A 14,940-nucleotide genomic window follows, 5' to 3' on the forward strand; every position below is an offset into this window, starting at 1 on the left:
ATATTATTGTTATTTATTATTATTGATTAGACAAACTTCTTGTTTGTGGCCCCCTTCTTCTTTTGCCACCCCAAATAAGTAGAGGTATTAGCTTCAGTGATTCTGAAACAATAGATATGCAATATTGACCAGGGGCCAATCCATTAAGGTGTTTTTAACTTACTGATAATTTCCTACCTTTGGTCTTCACTCGCGAGTGAATAATCAACTGACTTCTTCCACCTTGGAAAAGATGTTTAACAAAATCTTACCGTTTTCATTACAAAATCTTTTGAGTAGAGTGGTGCCATTTGCAACACGAGGTTCAGCCCAGAGAGGAAGGTACCCAACACCCAGAATCATTAAAAAATCCAGAACACAACTTTGCAAACAAATATATGTTTAATTGCATTGTATAATGGATTTATAGTTGTTAAATATATTATTTTTCTGTATAACTTATCGTTCTTCCAGTTCCTTTAGCAGTTCGTCAAAGTGAGTAATGTACCATTTAGCTTTCTCCTTCACTTGCTTTCTGATTACGTTTCCTCCAAATCCAATGAAGCAGTCCTGGCAAAACAGAAAGAGTGGGCACGTGCATTATTGCAGTCCCATGTAAGGACTGGAGCTTCTCAGCAACTAAGTTTGGTTTTAAGATTGGATTTTAAAATTATGGTATTCCTCCCTGCCTCTTCCCCTATTTTACTTTGCATATTCATTTTTCAAATTTATTAACAAGAACTTCATTGACATTTAATTTTGCACCACTTTGGTTATTAGTTTTGTCCCAGTAGGAAAGCTGCGTCTCAGTGCCTCGTAACTTCAAGATTGTTCAGATCTGAGATTTTACTGAAAATCTGATGGAAATGTGATGCAACATAAGGCCTTGCTATTCAAGAATGAGTTAACGTTCGAACATGCATGCAGCATCTCACAATTATGCCGATACTGTTTATCTTAACTCTGTTTACCTCATTTGATAGATACCAAAAGTAAACATTAACCATGTCTTCAATCATTAACCAGGAACAATCATAATTTCTACATCTTAGAAAACCATCTGCAGTGAAAGTGCAGTGTTTAAAATTTCCACTGCTTCTTTTTTGCCTTTAGGTGGAAAGCATTAAGCAAATACTAAGCTGCTTTGGTCATGCACATATTCAACAGTAAGGGACCAGGTGTCACAGCTCACATCAGCAGCAGCTCTCGGAGTTTGCTCCTGTGCATTTCCGTGCACCGGGGTATCTGTCCCTCGGCATTGGCGAAGAAGGGGTATTGGGGTACTTTTATGTAAAGGAAGGCGCTAAAGGGGAGACGGAATTAAGATCTCTCCTCTGTGAAATGACCAATTCTATTAATTTTTGTATTATTTCACCCTGTCAGGGCTGGTATCTTCAGAGGTACCATCACTGTACAGTGAGATGAACCCTCTTGCTAGGCCAGTGTTGGGTAAATGTGCACCAGATCTGTGCCAGACCCTCGTGCTAAGCACCATTCATCAGCGTTCCGAACCAGGATCTTGGCAGGGTAAGACCTCTGCCCAGAAGCAAGCGCTTACCGTGGGGACATAGAGGGGAAAGGCAGACGTGATGATAGCAGCTTGATTTGGGACAGGCGGCTAGGCTGTTACACAGCACTGCTGGAGCCAGCCAGCACCCTGCCTCAGGGGGTGACACCCTCGCTGAGATTGTCCGAACTGAGAGAAGTCAACCATTGCACGATGCAGGCTTTCTAGAGGAAAACTACCTACACAGATCTCTTTTAGGCTGTGGGACGTGCTAAAGATCTTCCCTGAAGTCCTATAAAGAATTCAAACTGCACTTTTTTTTCCCCAAAAAGGATTTGCTCAAGAGGAATTTAGAATTCCAGTTCTTTCATACTTACAGCAGGGGGACAGGCTTCCATGTCTGTAGCTCCATCTCCAATCATAACTACTTTCTTGAAGTGGAACTGTTCCTTCAGCTGAGTAATAACCTTTCCTTTCCCCCCTGATTCAGCTGTTGGTTGTGTTTCATCAAATCCTGCGTATTCCCCTAGAACACAGTGGCAGGAGAAGTTAGACGCATAGCATATTTTCTTGTAAATGAAGAAAGATACATGCCTATGGTCTTCACTTCAGGAAACAGGTAATTACATGCAGTCCTGTAAGCCTCGCAATATCAGCATCCCAAAAAAGTAATTAGAAGCTAAGCATAAAAACTAGGATTTGAGCCAAGTCTTCAGTGGGGATATTTTCAAAGAGCTGAAATGCTAAGACAAAAGTAGAAACCCTGTGTGGGGTAGTGTTACAGACCCACTCCCAGTCCCTCTGGTCCAGTCATTCTGGTGTAAGCATTTCAAAAGCAGCAGCTGGTATGATGTGTAGACGGTGTATGAAACACCGAGTAAGAAACAACCTCACTAACTACAGTTCTGCTTGATTACACCAGCTTAAAGTCCAGAGCAGCTCTACTAAAGTACATCGGTCTCCATACATACCTCAGAGTCACTGAAAGTAAAGTTTGCCTCTGAAAGCAGGTAACTGTAATAAACCCCTTGAACTTGAAGGAGCAAGAGAAAATGAAACTCTGCTGACAGCAATTTTAACTTTGTTTTACCTCATGTTTTACCTTTGGCACAGCTTGCAATTAAAAAGTAACTACAGCTCTGTTTCATATGTCTGGAAAATGACCTGAACTCATGTTTTTGGTAAGGTCTTGCCATTTTCCTACTTGGAGCTAGCTGGATTGGTAACGAGGTCACATAGGCTGGACAGTATCTGTAGCCCAGTATCTGACAGTTTGAACCAAAAAAGCAGCATTAAGGAGCAGAGAAAAGAGACTTTTAAGGGAATCTCACCATTAAAGTAAAACTTCAGCCTGTTGGCAAAGACGTTTGCTGTTGGAATGTTCAGCTGTGAGGCCACGTGCTCCACGATGCTCTGAAACCCCCCCGAGACCAAGAAGACCTGGACGCCTCGTTGATGAAGCCTGCTCACCAGCTCCCTGAGAAGAAAGAGCAGTCGCCAAGCGTGAGCGCCTGGCAGCGTCTAGGGATAACAAGAAAGTTAAAACACATCTTCCCTAAACCAGGCTGCCCATACTTGGAGTTATTCCAGTTTAGCTGGGATGTGTGCTGCTTCCCAGCTCCATCAATCTCTGCCGCCCAAAGCTTTTCCTTCTTCCCTTGCAAGTTTGTGCGTACACCTTGCTTGAAAAGAGCTGAACAAAGCCATCGCATCCCGAGCAAACAGGTATTTAGTTGCTCAGAAACAAGCGCTCCCTAGAAATGTTTTCTTTACGCTTTCATACTGTTCGCATTAGTTCCCTTGAACACATGAGAGCAGACCCAGTTCAGATTTTTTTTCTGAATTAAAACAACAGCAAGAAAATGAATCTATAATGCACAAAAAAGTAGGGAACGTGGGGGAGATAAAGCCACTGCGCCAAAATGCAAAAGTGGGCTGAAAAGTGCAAACATTTTCTAACTCAGAGCTGGTTCCCCAGACACCGATGCCGTCTTTAGAAGAGGGCACCAGCTACAGAAAAGGAATCAAAAAAGTAGAAGTTTTTGGACCCAGTTAATGTCAACGGGGCTTGATGGCAGTTAAAAGGTTTACGGGATTTGGCTCTAGAAGCAGGAGGATCAGCATGCAGCAACGCTGAGCGGTAGAAGCGGTAGCAGTAACAGCAGAAATGCTAAATACTAAGAAGCAAAGTGGAGGCTTAAAGCAGGCTACCCAGAAAAGGAGGAAGAAAGGGAAGGAATGAAAAGGAAAATCATGTGATTCTAAACAAGGAAACAATGTTCTCTTTGTAGTTACATCTAGCTATGCCTTCTACAGAAAAAGCTGAGCATGTGCTTCATTTCACGGAGAAAACACAAGCACAATATCGTCTGAAACTCCTGTACGTGCTAAAAATATTTTAGGCTTGGAGCTATGGCCAGATTTTGTAGTAACGAAATTCTTTCCAATTGTTTGAAACAATTTGAATAGGAAAAAAAAAACCAACCTTTTCCGTTTAAATAATTAATGTTTATTCCAAACCCAAAGATGAATGAATACACACATATATATGTATTTCCCCTCAATGATTTTTTAATACTTTTTTAGGGACTTCAGTACAGAATGGGTAGCTCTGACCAATGGATCCCCTGTGCTGCGTCCGGGGGGGTGACTGCGCGCGGAAGTGTAAGAGAGAGGTAATAGAACTGCAGAACAGTCCAAGCCAGTGGTTCGTACTGGGTATTAAATCTCCTCCCAGTTCCATCACCCGTCAAAAAACAGATGTGATTGAACAGATTATTTTCAATGCCCGTTTAATTTGAGCATTTGAGCTTGCTGGCCAAAATGCCAGTTGACACCTAAGACTGTTTTCTTTTTGCATGGATGCCTAGCCGCCTGACATGGACGCGGGCCGTTACAAGCTCCTGATACAAGCTTTGTACACGGACAACCTGGAAATGGAGCAGGAAGGCAATCTAAACCAGCGCTGTGGCCTTACAGCCTCACTAATGTCACAGAATTTTGTTGAGTTACACCATGTGCTTTTGGAAGACTTTTTCATTAGATCATTTGAAATTCTTCTTACCTTATTCCTGGTGTTAGCTGAGGTGGGTTGTCAGATATTAATTTCTGCACTTGCTCATAGGAGGGACGTATGAGACCTAGTCGTGCCGTTAAAGCTGCTTTGAATGTCACTGTGCCACCCATAGCTCTGCGGGTCCTAAATTGTGATCCAAAGAAAACAAATCAGTGACACTTAACAAGCTGAGGCTTCTCCCGAGAACAGTTACTTAAAGAATGACAAGGAACAAGGCAAGAGTCCGTAGGTCCTAGGTTAAACCAGATCTGTATCGTAAAGGAGAAGATTGGTACACTGAAAAGATTGGTAGCAACCACTGGCAGAAAATCGCCACAGATCAGAGCTCTTGGGAGAACCAGTGAGGCAAAGGAAAACTGCTTCCTTCCCCCTGTGAGCGCATCTGAGCCACTGGGACCAGTATTGCTAAACTGCCGCTCGGGTGCCCTGCTCTGAAGTTAACAGAACTTTTCCTGCAAGTGTCAATGGAGACAACATCAGCCGCAGAGGAGTGTTAAGAGAGTTGTCCCCTCTCCTCCGTCTCACAGTAAGGCTTGCTCGTGCTTAGCCATGTTGAATGATGAGGCTGGCCTTAGTCTATCGAAGAAATTTACGTTAGAGAATTTATGTCAGTATAGTTTTGTTGAGTGGCTTCACAATTCCAAAAGAAGTTACTTCATTAATTCCACTTCTTATTCCCAAAATCCTTTATAAACTCTAATAATCTCCTCTGACAGAGTTGCATTAATCCCTATTGTAAATTCATTGTCACAGATTAACCTTATCCGTGCTGATTTTTTACTACTATTCCTATGAAGTGTAAATAGCAAATATACATACATCTCTGCGACGGCGTCTCCGACTCCACAGAACTTTGCAAGCTCATCAATGCCTTCTTCCCTGATGACTGTACTGTCCACATCAAAGCATACTGCATCAGCGTTGCGGAAGATTTCTTTCATCTCCAAAAGGGATGCCATCCTTTTAGGAACCTTCTTACTGTGAGGGGACAAGATAAAGTCTTTCTCTGAGTGACAGTACTGCACTCCGTCTTGAGCCATTGGCGCAACGGATCTGGTTCTCGCGAGTAGGGACGAGCACAGCCTGGTAGCCAGCTTTTATCAAAGAGGGTGAGCAGTGGTGGAGGTCTGGCTCGGTTGCTGATTTGCTCTCTCCTGTTGCTGCCTACTGATGTTCAATTTACGTTACAGGTGGGCTGTGGAGCTCTGGTCAGCTGCTGATTTGCTCTCTGCAGGCTCGGCCCATTGATGTTCACAGGGGGTTCAAGGTTGTAATACTTGGCATTTGCTGAACCATCAGACTGCCAACTGCTGTGTGGGACTTGCAATTCCCTGTCTCATCTTGCCCTCACCGCTCAAATGGATCTTGATTTCTCATCAGACCCAGTCTAGTGTGTCAAATCAGTCGCTCCGGCAGACAGTAAAAGACACCCGGCCCTTAAGGATTTGCTTGATCGCAGTAGACATAACCATCTTAAACCTATCAGTGAGCGGTTGTCCCGAAATCATGAAGATTTAGATTCTTTTCTATGTCCTGATTAATATAAACTCAATATTCTCATCATCTATGAATGCATAGAAGATTTGGCCATTAGCATTAGGAATTAGCCTTTTATAAACCCCAGTAAAGTCTTGGGCTTTGGGAATTTCACTCAATGCCTTAAGATATCGCAACATCATGACACAACTTTTTCCATTACAGTGCCTGACAAAAGTTTATTTTCTTCCTTTTTATATCTGTTCACTTAAAAGTGCTGTTGAGCACTACTTCTGCAGATCAGAAGCACAAGGTGTTAATCAAGTATTTTCTTACTCTATCCTGCTCACCTTGTGCTTCACCCTTTCAGAAGGGAATTCAGCGTGGACCTCACTATTCACCAATCCGCACGTTTAGGCACAAATACAGCTTTCTATCTATCTCACTTCCCAGATTTTTGTAAAAGCTTTTGTTTGGTTGTCTCTTCTAATCTCCTACACTTCTCTTAGGACGCGTCTTGTGTAATTGGTCTGGGTAGCAGGTTCTCTCCTTTTCTGGGATAGGGAAAAAAATATCATCAAACAGCATGTTCTATACCTTTGTCATGTTCTGTACCTTTGTCATGTTCTATACCTTCATCTTTTGTTTTCCTCTCACTCAGCTAATTTATTTTTCTCCCATATATCATGTGAATTTTGATGGTGAGAGGTCTTACACAAGTTCCCACAAAACACTGATTTTTTGCCCTTTTTGGACAAACTTTGCACCCCCAGATACAAAGGCTCCAGTGAAGATGGAGATGACGACCACTATGTACCTTGCTGTGGAAAGGGCAGCAGCTGATGGGTACTGGTGCAGCTCACTGCCAGGCAGGAGTCATCCAGGGATCACGCACGGTAAGCACCAGCGCTGTTTCCCGAGGTGACTGCTGTGTGCTCACTGAGAGACCACAGCTAAATAGTTAATGGTCAAAGCAGGGACAGGAACCTTTGGGTTTATTCCCACGACTGGTAACCATAGGGTGAATACTGGGATACAAAAGGCTTTACGAAAAATTACCATAATCACTGGAAAAACGTATAGAACACACACACTGATCTTTTCTCTGTTCGTGTGTATAGAATAAAAGGGAATACTCCAGTCCTTCTTTGAAAGGTAAAAGTCTGTATAAATGAAGCCACCAAACCTAAGGGGTGAAACCTGTTGTGAACAGCTGAGAACCATATTTGTAAGAGAGAATCTCTCTTTAACAGGGAGATACGAAATAGCAAGAGACAGAGAGAGCAAGTCACATTAAAGGCAAAGGTACCCAAAGGCAGCCATGAACAGGACTGTTTGGGAGGGCCGCTCCAGCTATTCTCGAGTTTTTTGGTGTGAACACACTACTATGGTAACCAAAGGCGGTCCGTGGCTTTTGCGCAAGGCCGGGAAGGTGACCGGCGGCTTCCTCGGTGCTCATCTGCGTCGCAGGTGGGAGCGAAATGGGAGAGCAGGTATCCCCCCGCCCATGCGTCCCTCCCGTGCGCTCGGTTCAGGTGTGGGAAGGTAGGATGGAGCCTGGGCTCAGCCCCCGCAGGGTGCCAGAAGGCAAAGGCGAGGGGTCCGCCGTGAAGAGGAGCTAGTCCAGACCAGGGCTTTTACCAACTCCGCCTCTGGGAAGGGCAGAAACAAGGCCTGAACCATAGTTTGACAGGTGTCTGCTCTCGGTGCATCAGAGCTGTTCCGTGCACGGACATATTGTAAAACTCTGGTCTAGCCTGAGAAGCATCACTAAAAGTTATTGGCTGCAGACAGCACGTGCTTTTTTATATTTTTCTATAAAGACTGCACTGTACATATAAGAAATACAGTCGTACGCCATCAGCACGGCACATAAGAAAAACCTCTCTCAAGTGGCTACAGATATAAAAACTTCCCTCTGACAGAGGCTGGTTCTGAGCTGAGACTTGGCAGTGGGTGGGCAGGAGACACGTGAATTCCAGGTTTACTTTGCGTTAGCCTTGACTTGACATTGGCTCCGCAGCACTGTGTATTTTCAGTGGAAGATTTTGATTTTCTGAGCAGGAGGGCTCTGATGTTAGGGCAGGCCTTGACAACCATTCGCTAGATATATTTGTGCAGCGGAATTAAAAAAAAAAACATCCACTAACATTTTTTTTAAGCGGCAGGGTGTTAGTTTTTTCCATCCTACTGGAAATTATAAAGTTCACCAAAATTTCAGCCATGGGTTTGGTGCCAATTTTAAAGATTTGCTTTACTGGACAAACTTGTTGCATCACTGTGCTGTGACATTTGCGTCACGGTGTTCCAACACTGATTCTTTATTACGCAAAGCCATCACATTGCCTCGTGGTAACCCGAGGCTGCACTGCAACATTACCACATTATGACGCAACGTCACTGTGTGGGGACACCGCACTGTGATGTGATTTCTTGGCGAGAACCTGAAATATATTTCTGGATCCGTGTCTTCGAAATTTTAATCTCTCTGAGAAAAATGTTATCGCTAGGAACACACATTAGGAGCAGGAAGGAAGAGACATTAACTTTTCCTTCTCTCTGGTATCGTCATTTCCCCTCTGGATGCTCCTTACAATGACGAGACCACCGCTGTGGTGGACTTTGCACTTTGGTGGACAAGTAGACGACTGAGAGGAAGAATTACGGATACCAGCTGTGGAGCCATGGTTGGAATTAACCCTGCCCTCTCTTGTTCCATGCAATAACTCTTTCCAGAGGGTTTCAAGCTGTGGTTTATAGTGCCTAAAAACGACAAGTTGGATGGAAGGGAAGAATTGCGTTTTGAAATGCAGAAACCATCAGTAGTTCCTGACCTCCCTTGTCCTGTGACCTGCTAAAGTCTTTCCAGTTTCTGCCATAGCTGGGCACTGAGTCCTGGGGAACACAGACCTGGTTGTGGCTAACGTATCATCACACACGTTGGAGGACTTGTGAGGAACTGTGAAGTAGGGAAGCTCATACAGGAGCAGAGAGGAGGACCTATGAAGGAAGCTTCAGCTATTGCAGGGAGTCTTGCTGGTGGGAAAAGCAAATTTTAGGAGTTAAAGGTGATTCACGTGGAGTGAAATAAGGTTCTTCTGCCCTTGTTGACAGAGCTCCAGGGGTCACCGTCAGCTCCAGAGGCTGGCAAACGCCATTCCAAATGGTAACATGCCAATTCCGGTAACTCCTGACATTTTTTTCCCAGCCCTAGATGTAGATGAGAGCATAAGGCAAGGGCTATTAGTGGTTGAGTAATGGGCAACAGGAGTGGGGCAAAATACAAGCAGGAGAGGTTCTGCTCCTCCCCTTGTTTTCCAGATTGTCACTGGGCCGTCCTGGCACGTTGTCCACCTGGAAGCTGCCTGGGCTTCGCCTCCGGGTGAGTGCACATAGGAAAGGACAGACACCGTAGCTTGTCCACAGGCAGGTGTCACTTGGAAACGTGAGCAAAAAGAATTGAAGCTGTGTAAAACCTTTCTACAGACAAATCTCTACCAGCTGTAGTAAGGGAACAGCAGTTTTTTATTCCAGAGTGGTATAGGCCTCTAGAGTTGGCCGAGATTAATTACTCTGAAATACAGGGCATCTGATTGCTTAAATGCATCAATGTTTGAATGAGATGGTAAGAAAAAAGAAATTCACACAAATAATGAGTTCTGGCTCCATATGAAAAATGTGTAGAAAATCTCTGATCTTTCTGCCATTGAATTTCAGATAGGTAATCTATTCCTATCCTATTATTTGCATGCTGGAAAAGCATCCAAGCAGCAAACATTTCAACAGGTCTGATAACAAAATATTGTGGGGAAAAGCTGAAAAGAAGAAAATGGGGAAGAGAGGAAACAATGGGCAAAGAAGGGACTAGAGAAGACATAAGAAAAAAGTGACCGAGGGAGAGAGGTAGGTTGAAACTTGAGATAACGATGGAGAAAAAGGAAATCACAAGGGAAAAGTGGAATTCCCGTGAGATCTCCTTGCCTCCAGACTATGAAGTACTTCACTAGGCTATTGGGAAAAAAACCTGGCGTTTCCACAAGAAAGAGTTCCGTTTTGTAACAGAGAGGGTGGAGTCACAGAAGCGAGCACAGGAATTATGTAAGACCATGTGTCAAAGGAAAACAACTGAAATCTTTTCTGTTTGCTGACCCTTCAAAGAAGGACGCTCGCCACACTGTGAAAAACTGAAACATCCGCAGCGTCTGCTGCATGTAATGCAAGAGGCACAAGAAGGTGGTACGCGGAACTCCGGGTGCTCTGGGGCTGCTGTATTTTGATGAGATCTCGACGAGATCTCAAAATCCTCATCGTGACTAGACTTCGCTTGTTATCATGTTTCAGCTTTCAGAAGTGCTGCTACGCTGCTACTTTGCATTATGTTCACATTTATTGCTGTGAAAAAATGAAGATTAAGTGAATCTTAATGAAATATTACTTAAAATATCTTTTTAAACAGATCACTCCGGAATATTCTAGTTTGCAAACAGTTTCTGGTGTTTCTGATTCTGATTCACTTTCCCGTTTCACAAGGTGAGAGCGAGCACTTCCCTGCCATACACCGAGATAGGTTCCCGCAGCAGAATAACGTTGCATTGAACCTGCAGTGAGATTAACAGAAATGCAGCCACACTAAACTGCTTCTGTTGCACCGAAGGGAAACTTGTGCTTAGAGGAAGGGATTTGGAGAAAATAGTTGTTGAAACTTTTCTCAGGACCTGTTCCCACTACAGGAGTGGTCCTGCTTGTAAGAGTGTTCACAGGAGTGTTTCCATGGTATTAGTTTAAACAAACCACTTAATCCTCGTCGTTTCTCGTCCTATGTCTGAAAAATGGGAATAATATAGCGATGCAGCTTTTCTATGCTGAGGTCTCATTCTCAGAATTAGCAATGTGTTTTGAAAGCTTTAGAGGAAACTCATTTAAGCAGATGAGTTATATTTAAGCAAATTGTGACTGCTGGTTGTTTCCCTGCAAGTACTACTCTAAAAGTTCAACCCATCCATCCATACTTGAGAGTTCCTGTGGTTTTCAGTGGGAGAATAGAAAGGTTCAGTCCTTAGCCTCACTAAGCACTAAGCGCCTCCTGGGTGTCTGTTCAGTTTTAAAGGCAGTAATACAAACCGGTATGCAAGTCAAGAGATGACTTGTTTGCGGCTATACACTAATTTCTGAACAGCAGTGCCTAGCAGTGAATTTATTTAAGCACCCCTTAAAAAGTCGTTGAAGAGGGGCAGACAGAACCTGACGGATGTTGACATACACCTCCCGGCTCTCCAATCCCCTCTTGCCTGCCCTGACAAAATGATGATGCTTCCCCCCTGCATGATTGCATCATTCATTCATGCCGCTGTTATAAAACAGGCACCACACTGCTGCTGCGTCTTGCAGGGCAGCACAGTCACAGCCCCGGCAGAAGATACTCTTCATTTCCTGTGCTAGAAAAATACGGTGTTATGGATCTGATACGCCAAACGCCAACCCCTTCCAAACTGAGAGAAAAAAACGTTCCCAGTGACTTACAGTATTGTACTGGCCGTGGCTGTTGCTGCTGCTGCAAACCTCTTGGCTGGATAAGAAAAGAAGGGATCAGCTGAGACCTTCAGTCACATAAATACAACGGCACGGGCTGCTCTGGAAGAAAGCCGCATTTTGTAAATCACTCTTTTATAATCTGCTGAGTAAGCCAGCCTGGATGTTTTTTTTAAATGGTTGCACACATGTAACCAGAGAAGTCCAGCTGTTCGCTGACAGGCGTAGGGGAGAGAGGTGTAACCTTGCCTGCGCCGGGGGAGGAGCCGCTCGGGCCCAGTTTGGGGCGCTCCCAGCTCGGGTAGGCACGGCTTGGCAGGGAGCAGCCGCCGCACAAGATGATGGGGAGCTTGCTGGCCCGTCAGCCAGGCACGGAGAGCAAGACGGGTCTGAGCAAACTCACCTTGCTCCACGCAGAGCGCCCGCGCGGGAGGGCGAGGGACGAGGGACGAGGAGGGGCTCCGACAAGCAGCAGTCACGAGTTTCTCTCTTGGCGTGAAATCGGAGGCGAGGCAGGGACGCTGTTTTCTTTCACTGTGGATGAGATGAAAGGTTTTGCGAGTTAAGACAGCAATATTGTATTTTGGCTTAAGCTGTTACTCGGAGCATCAGACTGCACGATGTTACACCCCCAAAAAATCAAATCAAAATTCATCAAAAGCTTTGAAGGCAAAATTAAAGCTTCTGCTCATGAGCAGGCTCTGTTTTGTTTCCCCAAATGCAATGTTGTCAAAAGCAACGGAAGAATTGCAAAACCTGTCTGTGCTCGTGCTTTGGCATCCCGTGGAAGAGCTTCCCTGTGGACGTTGGTTAGGAAACGCGGGGCTGCCAGCCCAGACCGATGAAGCTGCCTGCTTGGTTCAAGGTCAAGAAAGCTGGGTTTAGCTGATTTAGCTTCTTCCATTCGCTTATGATAGGAGTCTTATGACTGCTGCCCATCTTGAAAGGCTGTTCCGCACCACTGGATGCACCAGTCGCATTCTGTGCATGATCTCTTTTGCCTTTCTGGCAGTATTACCCCTCAAAATGACATACCTTAATTAAAATCAACAGCCTCGCCTGCCTCTCCTCCCGTCTCTTCCTCAGTACATGACCATTTGTCAATGGGAGCATCTATCAGTAACTTCTTGTGTCGGGAGAAGCTGGTACCAAGCCCCTTTGCTGCAAAACCGGTGACATGGTTCACTGTTCAGCCTGGTCCTGTTTGCTAGCTTTATCATGACAGGACAGCATGTTTTTAAAACAGATTTAGAAAGGATTTCTTTGAATAAGGTTAAATGAAAACAGAGCTTGATAAAGATGAAAGAAAAGTGCTTTTACTGAGAATCTCGGAGGTTTTTTTGCCAGAACTAGCCGTGCATGATTTGACTAAGAGAATTGCTGCTGAATATTTCATGAAGGAGAGTCCCTTTATTTGGCTTAGTTTAACAGACATGTTGGTTGTAATTCAGTTAAACATATTTTTGATTCTAATCTGGTGTAATTTGTTGTAAATCCATTGATTTCAAAGGACAATTTAGGCCCAGTAAGCATCTGCCCTGTATTTTTACCATGCATTAAAAACAAACATGCAGAACAGTTCAACAACTACAGGTAAGACTGAAAAATGTAGAAAAGCTTGTCCTGATGTCTGAGAAATGCTGCAAAATGGGGATTTCATGTGGGAATTTAATGTGATTTAATGTGAAAATGCTAATGAGAAATGCTACTACACCATAAAATAACTATCCGCAGACACATGATCCAGGAAAGAAACACGTAGAGTTCTGCTGGGAGCTTGAAGAGGACGTTGAGGAGTGAAAAGCGCAGCTCACGTGGATGTGTGACTGTCGACACAAGCACAGCAGGTAGCTCCTGTACATGACTACAAAACCTCTCCGTTTGTACGAAAAGCGGAAACCACCTACATGAAGGACTAGAGTATCTTTGAAAATGGCTTTCCTTTTGTTTTCCAAAAAAAAAATCCATCTAAAATTCAAACTGTTTTTTCCCAGAACAACTGCTTTATTTTCTCCCGGCGATAATTCCCCTCACAAAGCTGAACCTGCTTGGGGAACAGCCGTGCCGCTGTCAGCAGCCAGCCCCGCACGTCGCAGGTGTCTGGGACGGATAATTCCTGCCTTTCCACGGGACATCACCCACGAGGGTCACAGAACAAGGAAAACACCGAATACAACCTGCCTGCGTACGGGACGGACAAGGCTGCCCTCTGCTGAGAGCAGCCCCGAGAGAGGATCAAGGCTAAAATATTACAAACCAGAGAAGCAAAGAATAGCAAAATCTTTGTGTGTGACCTGTTGGCTACAGAATCCGGGGCAGAGCTGGGGATTCAGGTGTTTTAACTGGGCATCGCATCTAGGCACCTCAGGTATAGCGCTGCGGCCTCTCGGGGCTGGGTTGGCGTCGTTTGCTTTGGTTTGGTTTGTTACGGTTTCAGCAGGCCGGTAGCATCCCAACAAAAGCGAAGACTAAACGTTAACAGAGTTCCAGAGCCAGTTCTGAAATGCCAAGTGTAATTTCCTGCATTTTGCAATGTTTAATGTTTATTTCTAATGATTACAGTAACAGAACAGAAAGCCCAGCCACTACACTAAAGAGTCACCATTAAAATATTTCACCACTCAGCTAAACAAGAGGGTTCCAAACTTGTGTTGTACTATGCTCAAACACCAGCTCCATCTAAAACCTTTAAAAACCAGAAACCCAAGCATATGAGCAGCTGTCCCCTCCAGAGCTGCCAGGACAGACTGACGGGCCATGCATGGCGTCCTCCTGCACGGCGTGGCGTTCCGCCTGGAAACCCGAGATCCTCGCCCAGAGCAGCAGAGCAGATTCCCAGCAGGTGCCACAGCCTCCTGCCAAAACCGGCGAGGCTGCCCTGACACTTGACACTCGCCGACCCTTTCAGTCAAGCTCCCCCAAAACATTTGTGCAACAACATTGTACCCAACAGCAGGCTTAGACTCCACGACTGGAAGCGGTGTGACAGCGTGAACAGCCCATTGCATTGCTGCTCAGCACCGCCACGGTGGGTTGCCAAAGCCCGGCACCCAGGGCTGCATCTGGGGCTCCCTGCTGCAAAGAGCGGGACGGAGTGGGGGAGATTAACCCTGTGCCATCCTCACGCCTGCTGAGCGAGTGTTGGGGGAGGCTGTCTGTCTTCTCTGTACCAAATACTGACGAAATCCTGGCCTCGGGGCCAGTTGTCCCTGTTCTCTGGGGGTTAGTGCCCTCCGGAGCAGATGGGCTGCAGGAACACCAAACCCGCCTGGCCTGGGTCTCCCTGGCACGCCTCCGCAGCCACAGCCATGATTGTTCTGGGGGCAGCACCTTCCCTGAAAGAAGAGGAGGTTGTGCCATGCCTGACAGTTGC

General features: G+C 45.1%; 1 protein-coding gene across 4 annotated transcripts; it reads right to left on the reverse strand.

Annotated features, from left to right (window-relative positions):
• Positions 1–362: 362 nt before the first annotated feature.
• Positions 363–12,788, reverse strand: PSPH (phosphoserine phosphatase). Of its 4 annotated transcripts, none has more exons than XM_087751417.1 (8): positions 12,324–12,788; positions 11,971–12,101; positions 11,559–11,664; positions 5,382–5,540; positions 4,551–4,685; positions 2,818–2,963; positions 1,864–2,012; positions 363–549 (listed from the first exon to the last, which is right to left on the reverse strand). In XM_087751417.1, the coding sequence occupies exons 4-8, from the start codon at positions 5,519–5,521 to the stop codon at positions 439–441; spliced, it is 681 nt and encodes a 226-aa protein (XP_087607543.1). In that variant the 5' UTR covers positions 5,522–5,540; positions 11,559–11,664; positions 11,971–12,101; positions 12,324–12,788; the 3' UTR covers positions 363–438. The 4 variants fall into 4 exon arrangements, with proteins under 4 accessions (XP_087607543.1, XP_087607542.1, XP_009467230.1 ...); XM_087751416.1 differs by having other exon boundaries at positions 11,559–11,669; XM_009468955.2 differs by lacking the exons at positions 11,971–12,101; positions 12,324–12,788 and having other exon boundaries at positions 11,559–11,951.
• Positions 12,789–14,940: the final 2,152 nt, after the last annotated feature.

The sequence above is a fragment of the Nipponia nippon genome, unplaced genomic scaffold, assembly GCF_047370975.1.
Source record: "Nipponia nippon isolate SJK-2023a ecotype South Korea unplaced genomic scaffold, ASM4737097v1 scaffold_15, whole genome shotgun sequence".
NCBI lineage: Eukaryota > Metazoa > Chordata > Aves > Pelecaniformes > Threskiornithidae > Nipponia > Nipponia nippon.